This window comes from Heptranchias perlo, chromosome 22, assembly GCF_035084215.1.
Source record: "Heptranchias perlo isolate sHepPer1 chromosome 22, sHepPer1.hap1, whole genome shotgun sequence".
Classification (NCBI taxonomy): domain Eukaryota; kingdom Metazoa; phylum Chordata; class Chondrichthyes; order Hexanchiformes; family Hexanchidae; genus Heptranchias; species Heptranchias perlo.
The window spans coordinates 22,768,202-22,796,196 of NC_090346.1; the positions used below are offsets into that span (position 1 = coordinate 22,768,202).

Here is a 27,995-nt window from a genome sequence, read left to right on the forward strand (position 1 = left end):
AATGGTGAAGCAATAAAATCGGGGATGTGCAAAAGGCAAGACTGGAGGAGCGCAGAGATCTTGGAGGGTTGTAGGGCTGGAGGAAGTTACAGAGATAAAGAGGGGCAACGCCATGAAGGGATTTAAAATCAAGGATGAGAATTTTAAAAATCCAAGCATTTCTTGACCGGGAGCCAATGTAGGTCTGCGAGCAGAGGGATGATGGGAAAACGGGACTTGGTGCAAGTTATCATATGGGCAGCAGAGTTTTGGATGAGCTCAAGTTTATGGAGGGTTGTTGATAGGAGGCCAGCCAGGAGAGCATTGGAATACTCGAGTCTAGAGGTAACAAAGGCATGGATGAGGGTTTCAGCAGATGAGCTGAGGCAGGGGAGGAAACAGGCTATGTTACAACCAGACCGTCTTGGTGACGGAGCAGATAATGTGGTCAGAAGCTCATCTCAGGGTCAAATAGGATGGAATGGTTGCAAACCGTCTCGTTCAGCCTTAGACAGTGGTCAAGGAATGGGATGGAGACAATGGCTAGGGAACGGAGTTTGTGGCAGGCACCAAAGACAATGGCTTTGGTCTTCCCAATATTTAGTTGGAGAAAATTTTGCTCATGTCGGACAAGCAGTGTGACAAACGAGAGACAGTGGAGGGGTCTAGAGATGTGGTGGTGAGGTAGAGAAGGGCGTTGTCAGCGTACATGTGGAACCTGACGTCGTGTTTCCAGATGTTGCCGTGCGGCAGCATGTAGATGAGAAATAGGAGGGGGCCAAGGATACATCCTTGGGGGGGCTCCAGAGGTCACAATGCGGGAGCAGGAAGAGAAGCAGGTGATTCTCCGGCTACAAATGGATGGAGAAGAATGGAACCAGGTGAGCACAGATCCACCCAGCTGGACAAAGGAGGAGAGGCTTTGGAGGAGGATGGTGTGGTCAACCGTGTCAAAGGCAGGTAGAGAAGGATGAGGAGGGATAGTTTCCCGTGGTCACTGTCACATAGGATGTCATTTGTGACTTTGATAAGGACTGTTTCAGTACTGTGGCGGGGGGGAAACCTGACTGGAGGGATTCAAACAGAGTTGTGGGAAAGGTGGGCACGGATATGGAAGGCGACAACACGTTCAAGGACTTTGGAGAGGAAAGTGAGGTTGGAGATGGGGTGATAGTTGGCAAGGACATAAGAACATAAGAAATAGGACCAGGAGTAAGCCATATAGCCCCTCGAGCCTTCTCCACCATTCAATAAGATCATGGCTGATATTTGAACCTCATATCCACTTTCCCGTCCGATCCCCATATCCCTCGATCCCCCAGTGTCCAAAAATCTATCTCAGCCTTGAATATACTCAATGACAACATCCAGGAAGAGAATTCCAATGATTCACAACCTTCTGAGTGAAGAAACTCCACCTCATCTCAGTCTTAAGTGGCCGACTCCTTATCCTGCGGCTATGCCCTCTAGTTCTAGTCTCTCCAGCCAGGGGAAACAAACTCTCATCATCTATCCTGTCAAGCCCTCTCAGAATCTTAAATATTTCAATGAGATTACCTCTCATGCTTCAAAATTTCAGAGAGTATAGGCCCATTCTACTCAACCTCTCCTCATAAGACAGCCATCTCATCCCAGGAATTAATCTAGTGAACTTTTGTTGCACCACCTCTAAGGCAAGTCTATCCTTCCTTAGATAAGATGACCAAAACTGTACAAGTTATTCCAGATGAGGTCTCACCAAAGCCCTGTACAATTGTAGTAGGACTTCCTTACTCTTGTACTCCAACCCCCTTGCGATAAAGGTCAACATGCTATTTGCTTTCCTAATTGCTTGCTGTACCTGCGTGCTAACTTTCTGTGTTTCTTGTACGAGGACACCCAACTCTCTCTGAACACCAACATTTAATAGTTTCTCACCATTTAAAACATATTCTGTTTTTCTATTCTTCCTACCAAAGTGAATAACCTCACATTTCCCCACATTATACTCCATCTGCCACCTTCTTGCCCAACACTCTCATAACCTGCCTATATTCCTTTGCAGACTCTTTGTATCCTCCTCACTGCTTACTTTCCCACCAAGCTTTGTATAGTCAACAAACTTGGATACTTTACACTCAGTCTCTTCATCCAAGTAATTAATATAGATTGCAATTAGCTGAGGCCCAAGCACCGATCCTTACGGTACCTCACTAGTTACAGTCTGACAACCTGAAAATGACCCGTTCTCTATTTTCTGTCCGTTAACCAATCCTCAACCCATGCTAATATATTATCCCCAACCTCATGAGACCTTACCTTGTGTAACCACCTTTTATGCGGCACCTTATCGAATGCCTTTTGGAAATCCAATTATACTTTTTTTTTTATTCGTTCACGGGATGTGGGCGTCGCTGGCAAGGCCGGCATTTATTGCCCATCTCTAGTTGCCCTCGAGAAGGTGGTGGTGAGCCGCCTTCTTGAACCGCTGCAGTCCGTGTGGTGACGGTTCTCCCACAGTGCTGTTAGGAAGGGAGTTCCAGGATTTTGACCCAGCGACAATGAAGGAACGGCGATATATTTCCAAGTCGGGATGGTGTGTGACTTGGAGGGGAACGTGCAGGTGGTGTTGTTCCCATGCGCCTGCTGCCCTTGTCCTTCTCGGTGGTTGAGGTCGCGGGTTTGGGAGGTGCTGTCGAAGAAGCCTTGGCGAGTTGCTGCAGTGCATCCTGTGGATGGTACACACTGCAGCCACAGTGCGCCGGTGGTGAAGGGAGTGAATGTTTAGGGTGGTGGATGGGGTGCCAATCAAGCGGGCTGCTTTATCTTGGATGGTGTCAAGCTTCTTGAGTGTTGTTGGAGCTGCACTCATCCACTCGTTCCCCTTTATCTACTCTGCTAGTTACATCCTCAAAAAACTCTAATAAATTTGTCAAACACGATTTCCCTTTCACAAAACCATGTTGACTCTGCCTAATCATATTATGATTTTCTAAGTGTCCTGTTACCACTTCCGTAATTACGGATTCCAGCATATTCCCGACGACTGATGTCAGGCTAACTAGCCTGCAGATGCCTGCTTTCTCTCTCCCTCCTTTCTTGAATAGCGGTGTTACATTTGCTACCTTCCAATCCGCTGGGACCATTCTAGATTTTGAGAATTTTGGAAGATCACAACCAATGCATCCACGATCTCTGCAGCCACTCTTAGCACACTAGGATGTTGGCCATCAGGTCCAGGGGATTTATCGGCTTTTGGTCCCATTAGTTTTGCCAGTGCTTTTTCTCTACTGATATTAATTACTTTAAGTTCCCCACTATCATTAGATCTTGGTTCCCCACTATTTCCAGTATGCTTTTTGTGTCTTCTACTGTGAAGACAGATACAAAATATTTGTTTAACGTCTCTGCCATTTCCCTATTCATTATAATTTCTCCTGTCTTAGCCTCTAAGAGACCAACGTTTACTTTTCCTACTCTCTTCCTTTTCATATACTTGTAGAAGCTCTTACAATCCATTTTTATATTTCTTGCTAGTTTACTTTCACATTTTATTTTCACCCTATATCATTTTTTTGGTCATCCTTTGCTGGTTTCTAAAACTCTCCCAATCCTCAAGCTTACTACTCTTCTTGGCAACATTACAGGCTTCTTCCTTTAATCTAATACTATCCTTAACTTCTTTAGTTCGCCACGGATGAATCACTTTTCCCATGGAGTTTTTATTTCTCAATGGAATGTATATTCATTGAGAATATTGAAATATTTCTCTAAGTTAGGGCAGGGGTTTAACCAAGAGCTTAAATCAATAACTTAAACTAGATAAATTAATCTGTTAATAAAACTAAGAATAGCGAGAGATTAAAAACACTAATAAAGTAAATAAATAAATTCTGGTTCGACAAGCGATGGCAAGGCAGGTGGTGTGTCGTAACTGCAGCACGTGGGAGTTGGTGGAGAGCAGCGTGATCCCGGGCAACCACATCTGCGGTAAGCGTCTGCAGCTCGAGGAACTTCAACTCAGAGTTGTTCAGCTGGAGTCAGAGCTGCAAACATTGCAATACATTCGGGAGGAGAAGAGTTACCTGGACACTTTGATCCATGAGGCAGTCACACCCCTTAAATTAGGAAGTAGCTTAGATTCGTTCAGTGGTCAGGGACAGAACGATGTGACTGCGAGCCAGGCAGATATGGGGACCCAGGATCTAGTGATGGAGGAGCCTTAGCCCTTGACCTTATCCAACAGGTATGAGATACTTGCGACCTGTATGGTTGAGAGCAAAGACTACAAGCAGGATGGCAAACTGACCACGGCACTGTGTCACAGGGTGCCATTGAAGTGGGGGGAGTAAAAAGGAATGTGGTAGTGGTAGGGGACAATATCAAAAGGATAGATACTGTTCTCTGCAGCCGTACCGAGAGTCCCAAAGGCTGTGTTGCCTGCCCGGTGCTGGGTTAAGGACATCTCCTCACGGCTGGAAAAGAACTTGGAGAATGAGGGGGAGGATCCAGTTGTGGTGGTCCATGTAGGAGCCAACGACATAGGTAGAACCAAGAATGGGGTTCCGCTGAGACAGTTTGAGGAGCTAGGGTCTAAATTAATAAGCAGAACCTCAAAGGTAATAATCTCTGGATTACTACCTGAGACACATGCAAATTAGCATAGGGACAAACAGATCAGAGAGTTAAATGTGTGGCTCAAAGAGTGGTGTGGGAGACAGGGGTTTTGATTCATGGGGCAATGGCACCAGTACTGGGGAAAGGGGGAGCTGTTCCATTGGGAAGGGCTCCACTTAAGCCAGGCTAGGACCAGCGTCCTCGCGAATTGAATAACTAGGGCTGTAGATAGGGATTTAAACTTAAAAAAAGGGGGGGGGGGGGGAGGGAGGGAAGGGGTCAGGTGAGGGGAAATTTAGAAATCTAAAAGGAGAAAAGTCAAGCCAATAGAGCAGTGTAGTGATTTGGGTAAAGATAAGCAGAGTGCGGCAAGAAGGGACAGAGATTTTACCAATAACAGAGCATCAACAAGTAAGGTCAAAGCAGGAAAAAATGGTAAAAAGTCAAAATTAAAGGCTCTTTATCTGAATGCACAGAGCATTCGTAACAAGATAGATGAATTAGTTGCACAATAGAGATAAATGGGTTTGATCTAATAGCCATTACAGAGGTTGCAAAGTGACAAAGATTGGGAACTAAATATTCCAGGGTACATAGATTTAGAAAAGACGGGCAGAATGGAAAAGGAGGGGGTGAAACCCTAATAATAAAGGATTCAGACTTAATTACATCACTCTCAAACTCAATGTGAAATGTGATCATATTATGATCACTCTTCCCCAGAAGGTCCTTTTACTGTGAGATTACTAATTAACCCTGTCTCATTACGCAATACCTGTTCCCTGGTTGGTTTCATGACATATTGCTCTAGGAAACCATCTCGAGTGCATTCCATGAACTCGTCCTCCAAACAATTTGATTTGCCCAGTCTATATGAAGATTACCTTTGTTACAAGCCCCTATTATTTCATGATTAATACTCTGTCCAACGGTATAGCTATTATTATGGGGCCCATAAACTACTCCCACCAATGTTTTCTGCCCTTTGTTATTTCTTATTTCCACCCATACTGGTCCTATTTCCTGATCTTCCAAGCCAAGATCCTTTCTCACCACTATCCTCATGTCATCCTTTATTATCAGGGCTACACCCCCCTCCTTCTCCATTCTGCCTGTCTCTTCGAAACGCCAGAGGGGTCAAGCGTGTTTTTTTTTGGCGGGGGGGGGGGGTGGGGGGTTGATTATGGCAGATTTGAAGGGGAGAGGGACAGTACCTGAGGAGAGGGAACCGTTAACAATATTAGCTATCGTGGGGGCCAGGAAGGGAAATTGGATGGTCAGCAGCTTGGTGGGAATAGGGTCGAGGGAGCAGGAGGTAGGTCTCGTGGTCAGGATGAGCTCAGAGAGGGCACATGAGGAGATAGGAGAGAAACTAGAGAAAGGTGCGAGTTCACGGCTAAGGCGGAGGAAACCTTAGAGGGAAGTTTGGCTTAGTGGGCATGGGGAAAGGAGGGAAGCGACAGAGGCATCTGAACGGATGGTCTCAATCTTAGTGACAAAGGTCCATGACCTCCTCGTACTTTTCACTGGAGTTGATGGTGGAGGGGGCAGGGGAGAGGGGTTTAAGAAGATGGTTTGTAGTGGAGAAGAGAAGTCAGAGGTTATCTTTGCATTCCAGGATGATCCTGGAATAGTGAGCAGTTTTGGCAGAGGAGAGCAGGACCCGATAGTGTTTTATGTGGTCCAGCCAGATCTGGCGATGAATGGCTAAATCACTTGTCTGCCATAAACGTTAAAGTCTGCGTCCCTTGGACTTAAGGGAGTGGAGATAAGGGCCGTACCAGGGGGAATGACCAAGGTAAAACAGAGTAATGGTTGTAAGGGGGATCAAAGGTGGAGGTGAAGGTGTGATTGAGCAGATAGGTTGCTGCAGAAATGTCGTGGTGAATGGAGGGCTAAAGGCTAGACAGTTGGGAATTTGGAAGTGCAATTGTAAGTGACTTGGGGGGTGGGGGGGGCAAGAGTTTTTTCCAGGGGTGGACACAGAAAGAAGTGAGGTTGAGAGGGGGAGGGGAGATGTGGGTAGAGAGAGATACAAGGAAGTGATCAGAGATGGCCTTATCCATAATTGACACGATGGGAGTAGAGAGGTCACGCGAAATGGTAAGGTCGAGGGGGTGGCCGTGACTATGGCCAATTCCTCCAATTAAACAGTGGGAAGACCAAAGACATTGTCTTTGGTCTTTTGTCTTTGGTCTCCGCCACAGCCTCCGTTCCCTTGCTACTGATTCCACCCCCCTCCCTGGCCACTGTATCAGGCTGAAACAGACTGTTTGCAACCCCGGCATCCTAATTAACCCTGAGCTGAGCATCCAACCCCATATCTTCTCCTCACAAAGACCACCTACTTCCACCTCGCCGGCGTCAGCGCTGTGCGCTCCCTGAACTCGCCGGCGTCAACGCTGTGCGCTCCCTGAACTCTGTAGCCTGCCTGACAGTGACTGGATCAAATTACACATTCCAGACAAAGGGTTGGGTGTGTATTGTCCTCCCACATCCCGTCAGTGGCAATAGCAAAATATGTTACTGCCACCATGGTGGTGGCAATAGATGCGACCAACTTCTTCCAGTTCTGATGAAAGGTCATCGACCTGAAACGTTAACTCTGTTTCTCTCTCCACAAATGTTGTCTGACCTGCTGAGTGTTACCAACATTTTCTGTTTTTATTTTAAGTTTAAGTGTGAGGCAGCTCCAAGACCATTCACTAACTTCTGCCTGAGAGTAAAACATTAAACTGTTGCACATCCTTAACACTTTTAATTAGCAAATTGCAAAAACAAAGATTGAGTTTAGCGATTTTAAAACGGGTTCCTGAAGATACTTATTAAAAACTATAATTTCCAGTGATCACAAATGTGCAAGGCAATAGAAAGGGCTTTCCTGCTGATCAATGAATGGGCACAAACAATTTTTTTCAATTGAGAAACAGCAGCTTATGGCCATTATGCAGTATATTGAAAAAAAACAAGACTTTCCAAATACTGAGGAAAACAACATTTTGTCAACTTTTTTTGTAAAGTTCTTTAAACAGTTGAAGCACTAATTTGGTCCATTGATGTCACTTGGTGGCCTTTTTAGCACAATCATTTTAAAAGCCCTTGAGGTTTCTTTGGCCGCAAATCACAAAATAGTGTTTGTAAGCAATCCAAAGTCATGACATCTGAAAAAATCCACAGCGGCTGCATACAGATTCTGAGCATCAGTATCGAAAGACAACAGAAGGCAAAGTAAATCTAAAACAATTTTAGGAAGAACACAATGAAGCTTATTTTTGGTAAGTTGATACCCATTTTCATACCTCTAAAAAGGCATAGTATTTCCCCAGCCTGCCAGGCAACATTCAAGAAGCTTTATTTTGGCTGATTCGTCAGCTAAATATATTTGGTACCTGGCATTTCCAGTTTTGTTTGTGTGTCGCAGTCAGATGGATTACGTTTGCACTATGATACAAATTGTACACTAATCTGTACATGAAACCTCACTAGTAACAGGTTTTCACCTGTGAAGGAAGGAAGGTTTCAAAGGAAGAGACAGATGCAGAGAAACAGAGGGTCTAAGGCAGGGACTTCCAGAGAATAGGGCCAAAGCGACTGAAGTCATGGCCAACAATAGTGGGGCAAAGGGAATGAGGTGACGCACAAAAGGCCAGAATTCAGAGGAATGGAGATTTGGGGGTGGGGGAGATGGTTGTAGAGCTGGAGGAGGTTGCAGAGATAGGGCGGGGCGAGGCCATGAAAGGATTTAAACATGAGAATGAGAATTTTAAACTTGAGACTTTGGGGACCGGGAGCTAATGTAGGTCAGCAAGGATGTGGTGATGGATGAGCGGAACTTGGTGCAGATTAGGATACGGGTGGCAGAGTTTTGGACCAGTTCAGGTTAATGGAGGATGAATAAATAGCCGGTCAGGAGAACATTGAAATAGTCGAAGTCTGGAGGTGACAAAGTCATGGATGGGCTACAGCAGATGGGCTGAGGAAGGGTGAAACAGAGTTATGTTAGAGGTTGAATTAGGCAATTTTTGTGATGGAAAGGATATGGAGTCGGAAGCTTATCTCAGATTGAATAGGATGCCAAGGTTGCAAACAGTCTTTTCAGCTTGAGACACTGGCCGAGGAGAGAGATAGAATCAGTTTGTGCCTGGGTCCAAAGACGATGGTTTCAGTTCTCCCAATGTTCCCACAGGAGGAAATTGTGGCTCATCCAAGATTGGATTTCAGACAAGCAGTTTGACTACACAGAGGCAGTGGAGGGGTTAAGAGAGGTGGTGCAGAGGTATAGTTGGGTGTCATTAGTGTACATATGGAAGCTGGCTCCATGTTTGCAGATGATGTCATTTGTAACTTTGTTTCTGTGGCAGCAGCAGAAACTCGATATTGAGAGTCAAACTGGAATTGCCAGAAAGGGCACGGATTTGGGAGGCGACAAAGCATTCAGGTACTTTGAAGAAGGATGGTTGGAGATGTAATAAGGACAGAGGGGTCGAGGGTGTTTTGTTTGAAAAAAGGGGTGATAGTGGCAGTTTTCAAAGGAAGGCGAATAATACTTGGAGAAGGAATCATTTACAATGTCAGGTAGCATGCAAGCCAGCAAGTGAAGTTAAGTGGTCAGTAGTTTAGTGGGAATGGAGTCAAGGAAGTAGAAGGTGCACCTAATGGACAAGATGAGCTTGGGGACGGGAAGGGGGAAGAAAGGAGCAAAACTAGAGAAAGATGGAAGTTCAGAATTCGGGCAGTGGGAGGTGACTGGAGTGTGGCGTGGCTTGGCTTGGTGGGCGAGGGGAAGGGGCGATGACAGCAGAGGCAGCTGAACGGATGGTCTCAATCTTGGTGACAAAGATGAGCTCCTTGCACTTGTTGTTGGAAGTGAGGGTGTAGGGGAGAGGGATTAAGGAGATGGTTGATGGTGAAGAAAAGAAGCCAGGAGTTATCTTCACTCTCCAGAATGATCCTGAAGTAGTAGGTGGTTTTGGCAGAGAAGAATAGCCGATAGCGCTTGATCTGGTCCAGCCGGATTTGGTGATGGAACTGAATGCCCTGGACGCCTGCATGCCTCTCCCCTTTCCTTAAACCTACTGTTCATTGTGGGTTGCCGCCGCTTCTTTGCTAAATCTCTGTGTGTCGACTCAATCCCGTGTCCCACCAGTGAGGCCACCCTGCCCTCGCCGCAATCCAGCTCTGCTGTTTCTTCAAGATCATTAACTGCTGGTTCTGGTGAGTATTGCTGCAGTGTTGTTGACCTCCCAACCCATTCCCACTCTGCCAGTTCCTGCTCTGTGGGCCGAACAGTCAGCCACTCTCCTGTCACTCTCAGACCTGAACTTCTGCCATCTCTGATCAGCCAACCTGACATGGGCCGGCACTATTGCACATGGCACTTCTAACTTGCATAGTAGAATGTGCATGAAATTTTCTGCAGAGTACTGAACACAATATGTTTTCACAATGGTCCAAAGGTCAGTTCAAATAATAGTCTGGATCAGGGTAGGAGTGGGGGTGACCTGCAACCAGGCCATTGTAAGAACAGCTGATTCAGGTGGAAATTCAGCAGGTAGAACAAATCAGAGAATGCTTTTTTCCATGGAAATCTGTTGTCTTCAGTGCTCTGGGTGGACTGTTCTTGGAAGCAGTAACAAAATAAAAAGGTGTTTGAACCTCAGGGAGAAGCTGCTTGTAACAGAAACTGGGGAACATAACAATGCTGAATCTAAAAGTATGAGGAAATCATAACCCTTGAGACAAGAAGGGACTGTCTGACTAAATGATCACAATATCCAGAATTTTGCAAGTTGTAACACCTCTCCTCCACTGGAAGCATTACCTGGCCCTCACTCCCCTTCCCCACCCCCACTGAGGCAATGTTGCAGCCACTCCCCAAGGCACAGACTGGCAGACTGCTACCCCCCCCATCCCCCACGAGAGGAATTCCAATCCAGGCAGAAATGCTGCCTGCTGAGCAGCACCCCCCCTACCCCCAGCTGCTCCCCTCTTCCTTCCAGCTCCCTCTTCCCCTCCACCTCCCTCCTCGTCCATGTCCCTCCACTCCCATCCACTCCTCCTCCTCTCCTATCCCCTCGCACTTTTCCTTTTTGCCCCATATGGCTCCCTCTTCGCTGCAAGGTTCAATTATCCCCCCATCCACTAACCTTGCTGGACATGATTGCCCTTGGTTTTGACTCCCTGTGTTCAACGTCATAGGAGATAGACTAGTAAATATACAATTTTTAAAAATATATCAGCCAGCATTCCCACTCCTGGGCACTATTGAATGACTCCTTACTGGAAGTTTATGACTTCAGGTCTAGGACAGAATTATACTCCATGGTAGAATAACTCACTGTCCAGGCTCACAAGTGAAAAATGCTCACATGGGTAAGGCACTGAAGGATTACCAGAACTCATGGAACCATACTCCAGCATGGATCACTGCCTTCAGAAGAGTAGGGAGCTGGGGGAGAAAAATTAAAAGGGAAATCTTGATTAGAGCAAAAAATAAATAAAAGGGAGCACTTACCTCATCTTCTTTCCATTCGGAGAAATCAATCTTAAAAGAAGGAAGCGAGAACTGCTGGCTCACACCTCTCTTGTAATGGATGGTCTCAGAATGCATGGAAGGATGCTTTGATGTATATCTAAAAGAAAACAAAAAGCACAGCTATTAAAATGTAATAGCTCTCTCCTACCTAATAATCCAAAGATTCTGACATCATGTTATCAGTAACTAAATTCATGCATGCCTTCACATTCACAGTATACAGAAACTTTAGGCATAAACAATATTCCAGGTAGCTAAAGATAGCAGCAAGCAGTTCAACAGTAATTCCTGCTGGTCAATATTCTTTCTGGCCCCAGATAGCAACTGGGAGGCATCCAAGTTCAAAAAAAGCAATTCCAGATGTATACTGCTGTGTACTCTGACAGTACTGAGTATTCCTGAGCTGGGGTTATCTGATTGGAATCCAAACCCTGAAAAAATATCAATTTGCAGAATTTCTTAAGGGGCCAGTTACTGCCATTAGAAAATTAGCTTTCTGAAAACAGAAATGACTCAAAGTGAGGGGTAGTCACAGAAAACAGAAACAAAAATCAAAACTGTTAATATGGAAGTAAAGCTTTGACATTACATGGACTTCTTTTAAGGAGAGGACTAATTTACACAAAAACAAAGTTTTCAGTGTGTATTTAAATGCCAGAGAGGTGGATATGCTAATGCAACAAACTTAAGCTCTAATGAACTTTGCCACAAAGTGATTTCCCACAAGGTGAGTTCCCAATGTCATCAATACTGTCAGGACAGTGTTGTCCAATACGTTTATCACTAGCCACATGTGGATAATTGGGAACCAAATTGCATTTGATTAGTGAATAAATAATAGGCACAGTCATTAGGCATGTGATCTCAATGTTCATATTTACGCAGGGTATACATGTGTACTTTACCATTTTCCAACAAATGCACAAAAAGGATAAGACAAAAAGCAGAGCATCTAAGTGTTTTTTTATATTGTGCGTGCTTTACTTCCTAGATTCCTGCTTATTGGTTATCCGCTAAAATGGCATGTAACATGGGTGAAAACATCAGATTTCAACACCATGGAAACACCAGCAACATTATATGGAGAGGAGAGCTATCACCGAGTTCAGCCTGACCAATCAGAAAAACCATTCCAGGTCAGTAGAAGAAACCAAGCCAATAATGAGCTGCTCCAGCAGGGCATGTCATGGCATAGGGCAGGCAGCATCCAACCATGTTTTGGATGGAGAGCAGGGGCAGGTTTCGCGCATCTCATTGCTGAGAATGTTGCCTCGCACAATCACTCTGATGAAGTCGAAGTACCAGTCGCAACTGCTGGACAAAAACCTAGAAGCTGCACTAAGATGTACTGTGTCTGATGAACTCATGCCAGATTTCCAAACTTTAGTGAAAGAGTAAGACTGCCAAGTTTTACACTGAATGATGGTAGATGTTTACTAAGTAAATATACATGTGTAGTACATTTACCTGTATTGTGTGTAATGTTTTTCTACTAAAATTAGTACATCTGACAAACAGTGTAGCCGTAGCCACGCTTGTGGCTAGTCAGCAATTTCTATTCGACAACGCTTTGTTAAGAGAGGTGCAAAATAAACTTCCTGCACACGGAAAGAATGGGCAAGTCATCCAAGATTGCTCCATATCCAACATCCAGCTCAGGAACAGTACAGACAGGCTTGGAAGCAGTCACCTATTTTCCCTCTGAGCCAGGTAGATGATTGAAAGAAGACTGATTGTAAGAGAAAAAACAAAATAACTCAAGGACTATGGTTAGAATCTTAGTGTCAAATAACATTCAGATTGTGGCTTTGACCATGGTGATCTTGATAGTCACTGCTGTGTTATCTGAAGCATTGAGAGAACTCCTCTCAGATCATCCAAGTGTATGTCCCTTCCAGCTATCTAACAGCAAGAGTTGACAACATCCACAGGTTGGACCATCACAGTTGCTCAAATGAGGACTAGATAGGTACAGGGCAGTGGTTCAAGTAAAATTTGTTCTGAAACATGCACTCAGTCTTGCAACCCCCTCCATCTTTTATCACCAGCTTATTTTTTCTATGTGGCTTGTGAACTGAATGTTCACTCAGTTAACAGAGTCCAAAAAGAGATGAAATGTAGTGGTCCATCTGTAATCAAGGAGATTCTACATTAAAATATGAATTATTCAGACTTTCCTCAAGAGATATGCTTCTAGTTATTTTACTGCAATTGCAACAAACAACAGAATATTTTACAGATGTTTTCTTCGTGTTTTCATAATTGGGGTACAGATTATTTTTAATCTCAAATAATGTTGATTTAGGGAATTATAGTTATGATTACAGATAAATTATATGTATAATTTCAGTTGCTTCATATGTTCGTTATACTTAATTAAAACCCCAATCCCCAGAATGTTTTAAAAAAAAATTCTAGTGATTTTCCTGGAACACATTATCCACTTCATCTAATGTCAGCAAAATGCACTCCCATCGAAGTACAACATGAACAGATATAGAGTAAAGTTTTCTCCACTCTGTCCCAGCAAGGCACATTATCCTCAATCTCCAAAATACCCTCTTAATATCACAGTGTGAATTTTTCCCATTCCCACATGAGTGAAACTGTCAATTTGCACGAAATTGCAGACGGTTTTGTACTGTGGTCCCCAAGCCCACCTGAAACCAAAAAATGAGGCTGCCCAAACTTATTTCACTCAGGAACCCATCAGTCAGCAGAGATTAACCTCGCAGAAGTGACTGTATTAACTAGCTGTGCCATTCATCCTTTTTTACACTCATTATCACAAATGATATCCTTGGTTACCGTGACCATGGTGCATTTTCCCTTCTCATCCTCTCTGCATCCTTTGACATGGTCAACCACACCATCCTCCTCCATCTGCCTCTCCTCCGCTGTCCAGTTCATTGGAACTGCCCTCACACTGTTACCTAATCACAGCCAAAGAATCCCCTGCAATGGTTTCTCTTCCTGTCAATGCACTTACCTTGGGAGTCTTCCAAGGATCTATCCTTAGCCTCTTCCTCATCTATATGCTGTCCCTTGGCGACATTGCCCAAGACATGGGATCAGCTTCCACATGTACGCTGACAGCACCCAGCTCTACCTCTCCACCGCCTCCGTGCTGTCGGAATGCTTGCCCAACATAACGTCTTGATCCCATCCACCTTTCTGGCCACTATCTCAGGTTGAACCAGACTCTTCGCAACCTCACCAGCCAATTCAATCCAGATCGAGGTTCCGACCCTATATCTTCTGCATCATCAAGACCTGATACTTGCAGCTCCGTAACATCGCCCACCTCCAACTCTGCCTCAGCCCATCCACTGCTGAAACTTTCACCTGTGCCTTTGTCACTTCCAGACTCAACTACTCTAATGTTCTCCTGTCTGGCTTCCTATTCTCCATGCTCTGTAAACTTCAGCTCATCCAAAGCGCATCCATATCCTGCTCACACATCACTCATGTCCTTGCTGTATCCCAGCCCCCCAATGCTGCCAATTTAAAATTATCATTTTTATGTTTAAATCCCTTCACAGCCTCGGGACCAGCCCCATTTCTGTAATCTTCTCTAGACCTACACCCATCCCAGAACACTGTTCCTCTGACTCTGGCCTTTTATGCATTCCTCATTCTCTTCTCTCCACCAGTGGCTTCAGCCTACTCGGCCCCATGCTCTGGAATTCCATCCCCTAACTCCTCTGCCTCTCCACCTCCCTCTCCTCCTTTAAGATCCTTCTTGCAACCCATCTCTTTGGCCAAGCTTTTGCTCACCCCTCCTAATTGCTTGAGTTCAGGTGAAAATAATAGTTACCTAAAGATAAGAAAAAGGGGATAAGAGCAAACCAGGTGAGGTGAGAGTGTCTAACCACCTCCCCTTGACATTCAATGGCATCTCCCACCATTAACATCCTGGGGGTCACCATTGACCAGAAATTTAACTGGACTAGCCACATAAATACCGTGGCTACAAGAGCAGGTCAGAGGCTGGGTATTCTGCGGCGAGTGACTCATCTCCTGACTCCCTTTCCACCATCTGCAAGGCACAAGTCAGGAGTGTGATGGAATACTCTCCACTTGCCTGGATGAGTGCAGCTCCAACAACACTCAAGAAGCTCAACACCATCCAGGACAAAGCAGCCCACTTGATTGGCACCCCATCCACCACCCTAAACATTCACTCCCTTCACCTCCAGCGCACCATGGCTGCAGTGTGTTCCATCCACGGGATGCACTGCAGCAACTCGCCAAGGCTTCTTCGACAACACCTCCCAAAACCGCGACCTCTACCACCTAGAAGGACAAGAGCAGCAGGCACATGGGAACAACACCACCTGCACGTTCCCCTCCAAGTCACACACCATCCAGACTTGGAAATATATCACCGTTCCTTCATCGTCGCTGGGTCAAAATCCTAGAACTCCCTTCCTAACAGCACTGTGGGAGAACCTTCACCACACGGACTGCAGCGGTTCAAGGCAGCAGCTCACCACCACCTTCTCGAGGGCAATTAGAGATGGGCAATAAATGCTGGCCTCGCCAGTGACGCCCACATCCCATGAACGAATAGAAAAAAGTCAGAGTATAAAAGTGATCGAGATAACAAATAATCCAGGAAGTAATAATAAAATACCTGTTAAAAATAAAGCAGGGGTGATGAAAAATAAGAACATATTAAATTGCCTGTATGGCAGTGTACAGAGCATCCACAAAAAAATGTGTAGTAAGTCAAAAAGTGTGAGAAAAGCATCATCAGGGCATATAAGCTGGGTGGGGACATTGCCCAAATAAGAGTTCTAGACACAAATGCAGTGATAAGAAATAAAACAAATGAGTTAGAAGCACAAATTCAGCTTAAAGAGTATGATGTAGCAGCTATTACAGCGACCTGGCTACAAGCTGGGCATGGCTAGGAACTAAATATTCCAAGCTATAGGATCTTTAGAAAGCACATGGTAATTGGAAAAAGATGAGGAGCAGCGATATTGATTATAAAAAAAACACAATTATAGCAGTAGAAAAAAGCAATTTCAGGAATGGTCATTCGGCAGTGAAAACACTATGGGTAGAACAAAGGAACAGTAAAGACTCTGGTTGGAGTTGTCTACAGACCTCCTGACAGTAGTGATGAAGTGGGGGCGGCGGGGTCGTAGAATATGATTTAGAGCCAACAAAGGCATAAGCCTTACTAGGTTTAGTGATGAAAAACAAGCTAGGGGAAACATCCTCAACCCTGTCAAGCCCTATCAGAATCTTATGTGTTTCAATGAGATCGCTTCTCATTCTTCTGAACTCCAGAGTATAGGCGCATTCTACTCAATCTCTCCTCACAGGACAACCCTTGCATCCCAGGAATCAATCCAGTGAAACTTCATTGCACCACCTCTAAGGGAAGTATATCCTTCCTTAGGTAAGGAGACCAAAACTGTGCACAGTACTCCAGGTGTGGTCTCACCAATGCCCTGTACAATTGCAGCAGGACTTCCTTACTCTTATACTCCAACTCCATTGAAATAAAGGCCAACATAGCATCTGCCTTCCTAATTGCATGCTGTACCTACCTGCATATTAACTTTCTGTATTTCATGTACAAGGTCATCCAAATACCAACATTTAATAGTTTCTCACCATTTAAAGAAGATTCTGTTTTTCTATTCTTCCTACCAAAGTGAATAACCTCACATTTCCCCACATTATACTCCATCTGTCACCTTCTTGCCCACTCACTTAACCTATCTATATCCCTTTGCAGATTCTTTGTATCCTCCTCACAGCTTACTTTCCCACCTAGCTTTGTATAGTCAGCAAACTTGGATACATTACACTTGGTCCTTTCATCTAAGTCATTAATATAGATTGTAAATAGCTGAGGGCCATGCACTGATCCTTGCAGCATCCCACCAGTTACAGCCTGCCAACCTGAAAATGACCCATTTATCTGTATTCTCTGTTTTCTGTCCATTAACCAAACCTCTATCCATGCTTATATATTACTCCCAACCCCATGAGCCCTTATCATGTGTACCAACCATTTGTGTGGCACCTTATTGAATGCCTTTTGAAAACCCAAATATACTACATCCACTGGTTCCCCTTTATCTACTCTGCTAGTTACATCCTCAAAAGCTCCAACAGATTTGTCAAACACGATTTCCCTTTCTTAAACCATGTTGACTCTGCCTAATCATATTATGATTTTCTAAGTGCCCCGTTACCACGTCCTTAATAATAGATTCCAGCATTTTCCCCGACGACTCATGTCAGGCTAACTGGCCTGCAGTTCCCAGTTTTCTCTCTCCTTCCTTTCTTGAATAGCAGGGTTACATTTGTTACCTTCTAATCCACTGGGATCATTCTACAATCTAGGGAATTTTGGAAGATCACAACCAATGCACCCACGATCTCTGCAGCCACCTCAATAGAACCCTAGGATGTAGGCCATCAGGTCCAGGGGATTTGTCTACTTTTAGTCCTATTATTTTCTCCAATACTTTTTCTTTACTAATATTAATTACTTTAAGTTCCTCACACTCATTAGACCCTTGGCTTGCCACTATTTCTAGTGTAGGTTTTGAATCTTCTACTGTGAAGACAGATACAAAATATTTGTTGAATGTCTCTGCCATTTCCTTATTCCCCATTATAATTTCTCTTGTCTCAGCCTCTAAGGCGCCCACGCTTACTTTCGCTACTCTCTTCCTTTTCACATATATGTAGAAACTCTTTTTCATATTTCTTGCTAGTTTACTCTTATATTCTATTTTCTCCTTCTTTATCAATTTTTTGGTCATCCTTTTCATGGTTTCTAAAAGTCTCCCATTGTCAGGCAACTTAGCAACATTATAAGTCTCTTCTTTTAATCTAATACTATTCTTAACTTCTTTAGTCAGCCACGGAGTGATCACTTTTCCAGTGGAGTTTTTATTCCTCAATTGAATGTATATTCGTTGAGAACTATGATTTTTTTTTAAATGTTCACCATTGCTTATCTACCATCATATATTTTAATCTAATTGCCCAATCAACTTTAGCCAACTGTGTAATTGGCTTTAAGTTTAAGTCTCTAGTTTCTGACTTAAGTACATCATTCTCATCTCAAGGTGAAATACTATCATATTATGATTACTCCTCCCCAGAGGATTCCTTCTTATGAGATTACTAATTAGCCCTGTCTCATTACACAAGACAAGATCTAAAATAGCCTGTTCCCTGGTTGGTTCCATGACGTATTGTTCTAGGAAACTGTCGCGAATGCACTCCACGAACTCGTCCTCCAAACTACTTTTGCCAATTTGATTTGCACAATCTATATGAAGATTAAAGTCCCCCACAGTTATTGCATTATCTTTGTTACAAGCTCCTCTTATTTCTTGATTAATACTCTGTCCAATAGTATAAGTACTGTTAGGGGGCCTATAAACTACTCCCAGAGTGTTTTCTGCCCCTTGTTACTTCTTATCTTTACCCATACTGATTCTACTTCCTGATCTTCCGAGCCAAGATCCTTCCTCACTACTGTCTTTATCTCATCCTTTATCAGGGCAATCCCCGCTCCTTTTCCATTTTGTTTTTCTTTTCGAAACGTCAAGTACCCTGGAATATTTAGTTCCTAACCATGGTCATCTTGCAATCACGCCTCAGTAATGGCTACTAGATCAAACCCATTTATCTCTATTTGTGCCATTAATACGTCTATCTTGTTACGAATGCTTCGTGCATTCAGATAAAGCGCCTTTAATTTTAACTTTTTACTATTTTTCCCTGATTTGACCTTATTCACTGATGCACTATTACCGTTAAACTCTCTGTCCCTTCCTAACACACTCTGCTTATCTTTACCCAAACCACGACACTTCTCTATGACCTTGACTTTTCTCTAGATTTATATATTGACCCTTACCTGAACCCCTCCCCCCCGCTTTTTTTTTAGTGGAAAGCCCTATCTACTGCCCTAGTCATTCGGTTCACCAGGACACTGGTCCCAGCCCGGTTTAAGAGGAGCCCAACGGAACAGCTCCCTCTTTTCCCAGGAATACAAAGAAAGTAATGAGTGCAAAAAGGAAGTATGAAAAAATATTGCAGATATAAAAGTAAATAGTAAAATATTAAGAGAAAGGGAGTGGTAAAGAGGAATGTGTGCCCATTAATAACAGATATAGGTGAGACTATAACAGACAATACGGAAATGCCAGATCTGTTAAATTAACAATTTGTATCCGTTTTCACAGTAGAGAGAGAGACAACAAGGAAATCTAAAAATAAGTCAAGGGGAGGAACTTAGTGAATTTAATACAAATAAACAAGCGGTAATGGAGAAAATAATAGGACTTAAGATAGACAAATCTCTAGGACCTGATGGTTTCCACCCCAAGGTACTAACAGAAATAGCTCAGGAAATTGCAAGTGCACTAGTCAGAATTTTCCAAACCTCTAGATTTGGGAATTATGCCCTCGGACTGGAAAATTGCAAATGTCACTCCATTATTAAGAAGGGAGAGAAGGAGAAGCCAGGAAACTACAGACCTGTCAATTTAACATCAATTGTGGGGAAGTTACTAGAATCTAAAATCAGTGACAGGGTGATTGAACACTTGGACAAGTATGAGCTGATCAAAGAGAAGAGTAGGTCATGCCTGACTAATCTAGTTGAATTTTTTGAGGAGGTCACTAGCATGGTGGATACATAAGAACATAAGAAATAGAAGCAGGAGAAGGCCATAGGGCCCTTCGAGCTAGCTCCGCCATTCAACAAGATCATGGCTGATCTTTGACCTCAACTCCACTTTCCTGCCTGATCCCCATATCCCTGGATTCCCCTAGAGTCCAAAAATCTATCTATCTCAGCCTTGAATATACTTAGCGACTCAGCATCCACAGCCCTTGGGGGTAGAGAATTCCAAAGATTCACCACCCTCAGTGAAGAAATTCCTCTTCATCTCAGTCTTAAGTGGCTGACCCCCTATCCTGAGACTATGCCCCCTAGTTCTAGACTCTCCAGCCAGGGGAAACAACCTCTCAGCATCTAGGGGATAAGGGAGTGTCTATGGATGTTGTCTATATAGACACCTAGAAGGCATTTGATAAAAGATTAGCAAAAATAAAAGCGCACAGAATTGGAGGTAATCTGGTGACATGGATCAATAATTGGTTGTGAGGTAGCAGACAGAGAGTGAGGATAAAGGGAATGTTTTCTGATTGGTGGGATGTGACAAGTGGGTGTTTCCAAGGGATCTATAACAGAGCCTCAGCTTTTCACCATCTATATCAATGGCTTGGATGAAGGAATAGAGAGTTGTATCTCCAAGTTTGCAGATGACACTAAGTTAGGAGGCACAATGAGTTGTGTAGATGAGAGCAGGAACTTACAAAAGGACATAGAGAGATTATGTGAGTGGGAAAAACAGTGGCAGATGTTCAATGTGGTAAAGTGTGAGGATGTGCACTTTGGATACAAGAAAGACAAATCGGAATATTTTCTTAATAGCACGAGACTAGGAACTGTGAAGCAGCAAAGGGACAAGGGTGTCGATGTACACAAATCAATAAACCTAGTGCACAGGTACAAAAAGTAATCAAAATGGCTAATGGAATGTTCGCCTTTGGAATATAACGGGGAGGAAGTTATGCTGCAGCCTTAGTCAAACCCCATCTGAAGTACTGTGTTTAGTTTTGGACATCATACCTCAGGAAGGATCTATTGGCCTTGATGGGGATATAGCGCAGATTCACCAGAATTATGCTGGCGCTTAAAGAGTTGAGTTATGAGGGCAGGTTGCATAAACTTGGCTTATAGTTCCTTGAGTTTAGGCAACTGAGGGGTGATCTAATTGAGGCATTTAAAATGATAAAAGGATTTGATAGTTTCTCTGTATCTACCCTATTTCCTCTGGTGGGGAATCCAGAACAAGGGGGGCACAATCTTAAAATTAGAGCTAGACCATTTAGGAGTGAAATCAGGAAGTACTTTTTTTTACATAAAGGGTAGTGGAAATCTGGAATTCTATTCCCCAAATGGCTGTGAATACTGGTTCAATTGGAGCTTTCAACATCAAGCTGAGGTTGATAGAATTTTGTTAGGTGTGGGTATCAAGTGATATGGAGCCACGGCGAGTAAATGGAGTTGAGGTACAGATCATCCATGATCTGACTGAATGGTGGAACGGACTGAATGGCCTACTCCTGTTCCTGTTTCTATGTTCAAATGTTCAAAAAGATCAACCGGAGCAGAATGTGAAAAGTAAGCAAGTTTATATTAACTCTTTACATTGGTTTGATTTTTAAATGGTCCCCGCAATGGTGAGACTTTAATTTAGATTCTCATCAGGACCTAAGATCTGTGGATGGAATCTAGTCCACAATGCTGTTAATTTAAAATAAATAAAACAACTCATAAAAACAGGAAGGATACTAGGACTGCACAGAAGTGAGACAAGCAAAGTGTTAAATGAGGATGTGTTACACCAAAAAACATGGCAATAAACTCAAGCATAGTTGAGAAACTACGCTAAAAAATACCACCTCTGACAATCACACATCAAAGTCCAGGCAATTCAGTCCTTTTAAATTTCTTATGCTTTTTCTCCCTATTTGAATTTTGTGGAAGCGGAGGCTTATAAATGGTTGATCTTGGAACTACTAACTCATTGGTGGATAAATCCAAACTTAAAACACCAAGATCTGTTAGTGCCAGCAACATATGTGCAAATTAACAGGAATATGAATTTCAACTTTATATATTGCCCCCAGAGACTACATGGCATGAACTTTGAGCCATTAAAATTAAAATCTCCAATTATTCAACAAACCTATTAGAGGAAACCTAAAGTTATGAAAATAACAAGGTGATAAAAAGTACTTTTACCTTCTTTCCAACCAAAAATATATACTCCCTAGCATTGTGAATGTTACCTCACTGTCATCTCCTTTCAACATTAACAAACCCAAGTTTCTCCAATCTTCCCTTATAACTCAGTCCTCCAACATTTTCCTTCTGCCCCTTTGCCTCTCCACCCCAAAGCAAAAATCAACTCCAGCAAGTACGACTGTAAGTAAGCTAGTGTCTGATCCAGAGTATAGGTTAAGTTTGCTGAAGTCATTACTTACTGGATCCTGCATTGAAATTTCAATGCAAAGATTACTTCCATCTGGGTTCATAAAAACAAATAGAGAGTGAGATTAGGTTTTTGACCCATCAAATCCATCTCATCAATAGATTGCAAACAATTCCCCCAGCATTGGTTTTGGGTAACTTAAGTATGTTGGGGAAGGTAAGCAACCAAGGACAAGACTTCCCAGAAGGTAAATCTTTGAAAATTCTCCAACTCCCCTTGGTGATCCAGCAAACATTAAGAATATCAATTTAATAAAACAGGTTCAATTATTCAGCTCGAACAAGTATTTGTTTGAGGGTACTCATTTCTTTGCAATCTGTAATGTTAATACCAAAGTTTTTAAGGGATACAAATTAGATCTTAAGTAATGGACAGACATTACTATCCATTCAAACCATCTGAGCCATAAAACAACAGGGACGAGGACCTTAAAATCCATTCTATACATTGCACCTTAACAGCATTTATATCTTGTATGTATATTTCAGTAACATACACTTATACAGCAAATAATCAGATTTTATAACAAGAGCTTGCATTTATATAGCACCTTGAACATAGAAAAATATCCCAAGTTACTTCACAGAAGCGTAATCAGACAAAAATGGACACCAAGCTAAAGATGATGATAGTAGGGGTGATTAAAAGCTTGCTCAAAGAAATGGGTTTCAAAGGAGAAAAAGGAGAAGTTGAGGAAAGGAATTCCAGGATGTAGGGCCTAGAAGGCTGAAATGCATGGCCGTCAATGGTGGGGCAAAGGAAGTGAGGGATGCACAAAAGGTCAGAATTGAGGAACAAACAATTCTTGGAGAGTTTTAGGGCTAGAAAGGGTTACAAAGATAGGGATTAAACATGAGGATAAGAATTTTAAATTTGAGGTGTTAGGGGACTGGGAGCCAATGTATGTCGGTGAGCAAAGGAGTGAAGGATGAGCGAAACTTGATGCAGGATAGGATATGGGCAGCAAAGTTTTGGATCAGCTGATGTTTATGGAGGATGGGAGGCCTCAGTATATTATATTACCTACCACTGTGAGAAATCAGTCAGATCTACATTATTCAACTGAGGATAATACATACTATTTTTTAGAAAAAAACAATGTTGTCCACAAATATCGATTACAGAAAACAGTTTTATTATGATATTGAAAGCAGCCACAATTTGGGCTGCTATCTGACAGTTTCTCTTTCCTGTTGTTTCTGGAATGCTCATAATTTAATTGCAACAAGAGATTTCTTTCCAGTACTTTTCTAAAACTTTGCTTCTGTCAACACATTCCGAGACCAATTTTATGAATAGGAGTACATTATCTCAAATCATAAGAAACCCATATTAAAAAAAAACTTACAATTGTACACCTTCCTGTGTCAAGTCTCTCCATTAAAAATTCTTACATCTACATTTATAGTGGCAACTATTTGTAAACCTGTCACACTATAATTATGCCTTCCCTCCAATGATGATGCTGTAGCACCTCACCAGCTTGTCAACCTGTACCGCAGCGAAACTCCTATGCTACAAATCAACTCTACGCTGCATCACAAACTGCCATATAGCTTTGTCAAAGTATTGTATTAAAATAAGGACAAAATGCATGATTTTAAAATGGTGTCTGAATTACATCTGCATCTCCTCGTCCAAATATCCCCCGTCCTCTAGCCCCCTTTTACCTTAAGACTACATTTCATCTTCACTCCCAGTGTGTAACGCCACAGAAGGTGATCAATAATAAACTTAGATGGCTGGGACTCTACTCACATTTGATTTCTTGAATGCCTTTGCCATCAAGACTGGTCTGCTCTGCTGGACTACGTTGCATATCTCGGCTGCTGCAACTCTGTTATGCCACTCAACTTCTTCAACTGCAAGGTAATCTGTTCTATCCCACAGTGTCCATGCCCTCCTGCTGCTGTGACCTACTGGGCTTCAGGCCTGTACTTCAGTGGATTGCTGGCTTCTCAGCTTTACTGAGCTCTGTTTGGTCCTGGATAGAAATATGTTCTCTCCTGAGCTAAATTCCATTCTTCAGCTGGCTTCTGGGCTTTCACTGTAATCTCCATCTTCGCCAACAATTTCTACTGAAACTATTCTCTGTTGGACTGCCTCTATTCTGGTACTGGTCTACTTCTGCAGGCTAATTTCTGCTCCTCCAATGGGACTTTTCACTCTACACTCAGCTGGCTCCGATCCATTCCTGCTGGTTCCCATCCTGCTCTAGATGCTGCTCCCATGCTGCTGAATGATCTCTGATTTGCTGCTATCCCGTGGATGTTGACGCTGCTCTACTTAGGGTAGCTAAAGTAAACACTGGTCTCTTAGAGGATGAGACTGGGGAAATAATAATGGAAAACAAGGAAATGGCAGTGGCACTGAACAGATATTTTGTATCTGTCTTCACAGTAGAAGACACTAATATACCAATAATAGTAAAAAATCAAGGAGCAAAGGGGAGGGAGGAACTAAAAACAATCACCATCACTAGAGAAAAAGTACTAGGTAAACTAATGGGTCTAAAGGCTGACAAGTCCCCTGGACCTGCATCCGAGGGTCTTAAAGGAAGTGGCTACAGAGATAGTGAATGCATTGGTCAGAATCTTTCAGAATTCACTAGATTCTGGAAAGGTCCCAGCAGATTGGAAAATCGAAAATGTAACATCCCTATCCAAGAAGGGAGTGAGACAGAAAGCAGGTAACTAGAGACCAGTTAGCCTAACAGTTGTCATTGGGAAAGTTCTAGAATCCAATATTAAGGAAGTAGTAGCAGGACATTTGAAGACTCACAACACAATCAAGGAGAGTCAACATGGTTTTATAAAGGGGAAATCATGTCTGACAAATTTATTTGAGCTCTTCGAGGAAGGGGATAAAGGGGAACCAATGGATGCAGTATATTTGGATTTCCAAAAGGCATTCGATAAGGTGCTACATAAAAGATTACTGCACAAGGTAAGAGCTCATGGTGTTGGGGGTAATATACTGGCACGGATAGAGGATTGGCAAACTAACAGAAAGCAAAGAGTCGGGATTTCAAAATGGCAATCTGTAACTAGTGGGGTGCCGCAGGGATCAGTGCTGGGGCCTCAACTATTTACAAAATATATCAATGACTTGGATGAAGGAACAGAATGTCTTGTGGCCAAATTTGCTGATGATACAAAGATAGGTGGAAAAGCAAGTTGCGATGAGGACACAAAGTGTCTGCAAAGGGATATTGACAGGTTAAGTGAATGGGCAAAAATTTGGCAGATGGAATATAATGTGGGAAAATGTGAAGTCATCCACTTCGGGAGGAAAAATAAAAAAACAAAATATTATTTGAATTGAGAAATACTACAAAATGCTGCGGTACAGAGGGATCTGGGTGTCCTCGTACATGAAACACAAGAAGTCAACATACAGGTGCAGCAGGTAATCTGGAAGGCAAACGGAATATTGGCCTTTATTTCTAGGGGGATGGAGTATAAAAGCAGGGAAGTCATGCTACAACTGTACAGGGTGCTGGTGAGACCACACCTGGAGTACTGCCTACAGTTCTGGTGCCCTTATTTAAGGAAGGACATACTTGCATTGGAGGCAATTCAAAGAAGGCTCACTAGGTTGATTCTGGGTATGGAAGGGTTGTCTTATAAGGAAAGATTGAACACGTTGGGTCTATACTCATTGGAGTTTAGAAGAATGAGAGGAGATCTTATTGATCATACAAGATTCTGAGGGGACTCGATAGGGTAGATGCTGAGAGGATGTTACCCCTCATGGGGGAATCTAAAACTAGGGGTATAGTCTCAGAATAAGGGGTCGCCCGTTTAAGACGGAAATGAGGAGGAATTTCTTCTCCCCGAGGTTCGTGAATCTTTAGAACTCTTTACCCCAAAAAGCTGAGGAGGCTGAGTCACTGAATACATTCAAGGCTGAGTTAGACAAATTTTTGATCAACAAGGGAGTCAAAGGATATGGGGAAAGGGCGGAAAAGTGGAGTTGAGGTAAAAATCAGATCAGCCATGATCCCATTTCTATCATTCAATTTTGCCACCATTCGTTTCTCCTTTCTCAAGTATTGTGCCTCCCCAATCCTTACCCCAACCCATCACTACTCCTCTGCCTTCCTTCTCTCCTGCCTCCATCCCAGGTTTAAAACCCCCTTGAGAAACCTCACGGCTACCCTCTGTGCCTCACTTGATATTCTCCGAAGAGGCCTTCAAGGCACCCATCACTTCCTCCTTACAGGCAGCAGCCCCAACTGCCCCTCATCACCCGCTGGGGGCTACTTGCGCCAAACATTTTCCCATCTCATTGCCCCCATGGATTCTGTCAACGGATCAACAGTCATTGCCCCTCTCATTTCCCCTGGAATGTCCGTTCACTCAAACAAAGCCTTTGTATTGTGGATGATAGCACTGACATCCAAGTTTTGACCGAAACTTGGCTCATGGGTGACAATACCTTGCCCCTTTGCAAAGCCATCCGCCTGGCTATACTTTCCACCATCTGCCCAAAACCATGGCAGCATGGCCCTTATTGTCAAGTCACATCTTGATCTCTCGCCATAGAGACATAGAAAAGATACAGCACAGAAGGGGGTCATTCGGCCCATCTGTCCGCGCCGGCTCGAAGAACAACCAGGTGCCCGTTCTAATCCCACCTTCTAGCACCCGGTCCATAACCCTGCAGCTTACAGCACTTTAGGTGCAGGTCCAGGTATTTTTTTTTTTTAAAAAAGAGTTGAGGGTCCCTGCCTCTACCACCAATTTGGGCAGCGAATTCAATATACCCACCACCCTCTGGGTAAAAAAGCTTTTCCTCATGTCCCCTCTAATCCTTCCGCCAATCAGCTTAAATCTATGCCCTCTAGTTCTTGAACTCTCCGCTAGGGGAAACAGGTACTTCCTGTCTACTTTATATGGGCCCCTTATAATTTTGTATACCTCAATCAAGTCACCCCTCAGCCTCCTCTGCTCCAAGGAAAGCAACCCCAACCTATCCAATCTCTCCTCGTAGCTACAATTTTCAAGCCCTGACAACATTCTTGTAAATCTTCTCTGCACTCTCTCCAGAGTAATTACGTCCTTCCAGTAATGTAGTGACCGGAACTGTGCACAATACTCCAGCTGTGGCCTTACCAGCGTTTTATACAGTTCCATCATTACATCCCTGCTTTTGTATTCTATACCTTGGCTAATAATGGACAGCATTCCATATGCCTTCTTCACAACCTTATCTACCTGTACTGCCACCTTCAGGGACCTGTGCACATGCACTCCAAGGGCTCTCACTTCCTCTACCCCTCTCAATATATTCCCGTTTACTGCGTATTCCCTTTTACTGTTTGCCCTCCCTAAGTGCATTACCTCACACTTCTCCGGGCTGAACTCCATTTGCCACTTTTCCGCCCACTCCACCAACCCGTTGATATCTTCTTCGAGTCTACAGATATCCTCTTCACTATCAACTACACAACTAATTCATGTGTCGTCTGCAAATTTGCCAATTGTGCCCCCTACGTTCAAGTCCAAGTCATTAATATATACCACAAACAGCAAGGGACCCAACAATGAAAACTGATTTCCATTCGCAAAGACATCCATCGACTTTTACCCTTTGTTTCCTGTTACTGAGCCAATTTTGGATCCAATTCGCCACACATTTCCCTGTATCCCATGGGCTTTTACCTTTCTGACCAGTCTGCCATGTGGGACCTTGTCAAATGCCTTACTAAAATCCATGTAGACAACATCCACTGCACTATCCTCATCAATCCTCCTCGTCACTTCCTC

The 27,995-nt window shown here is 43.3% G+C and overlaps 1 protein-coding gene across 4 annotated transcripts in view; it reads right to left on the minus strand.

Annotated features, from left to right (window-relative positions):
* LOC137340590 (E3 ubiquitin-protein ligase MGRN1-like) overlaps positions 1–27,995 on the minus strand; it is a 186,157-nt gene that overhangs the window by 76,410 nt on the left and 81,752 nt on the right. For all 4 annotated transcript variants that reach the window (XM_068003141.1, XM_068003142.1, XM_068003140.1 and 1 more), the window contains exon 5: positions 11,090–11,207. In XM_068003141.1, the coding sequence (XP_067859242.1) occupies positions 11,090–11,207 (118 nt within the window). The remainder of the gene's footprint in view (positions 1–11,089; positions 11,208–27,995) is intronic.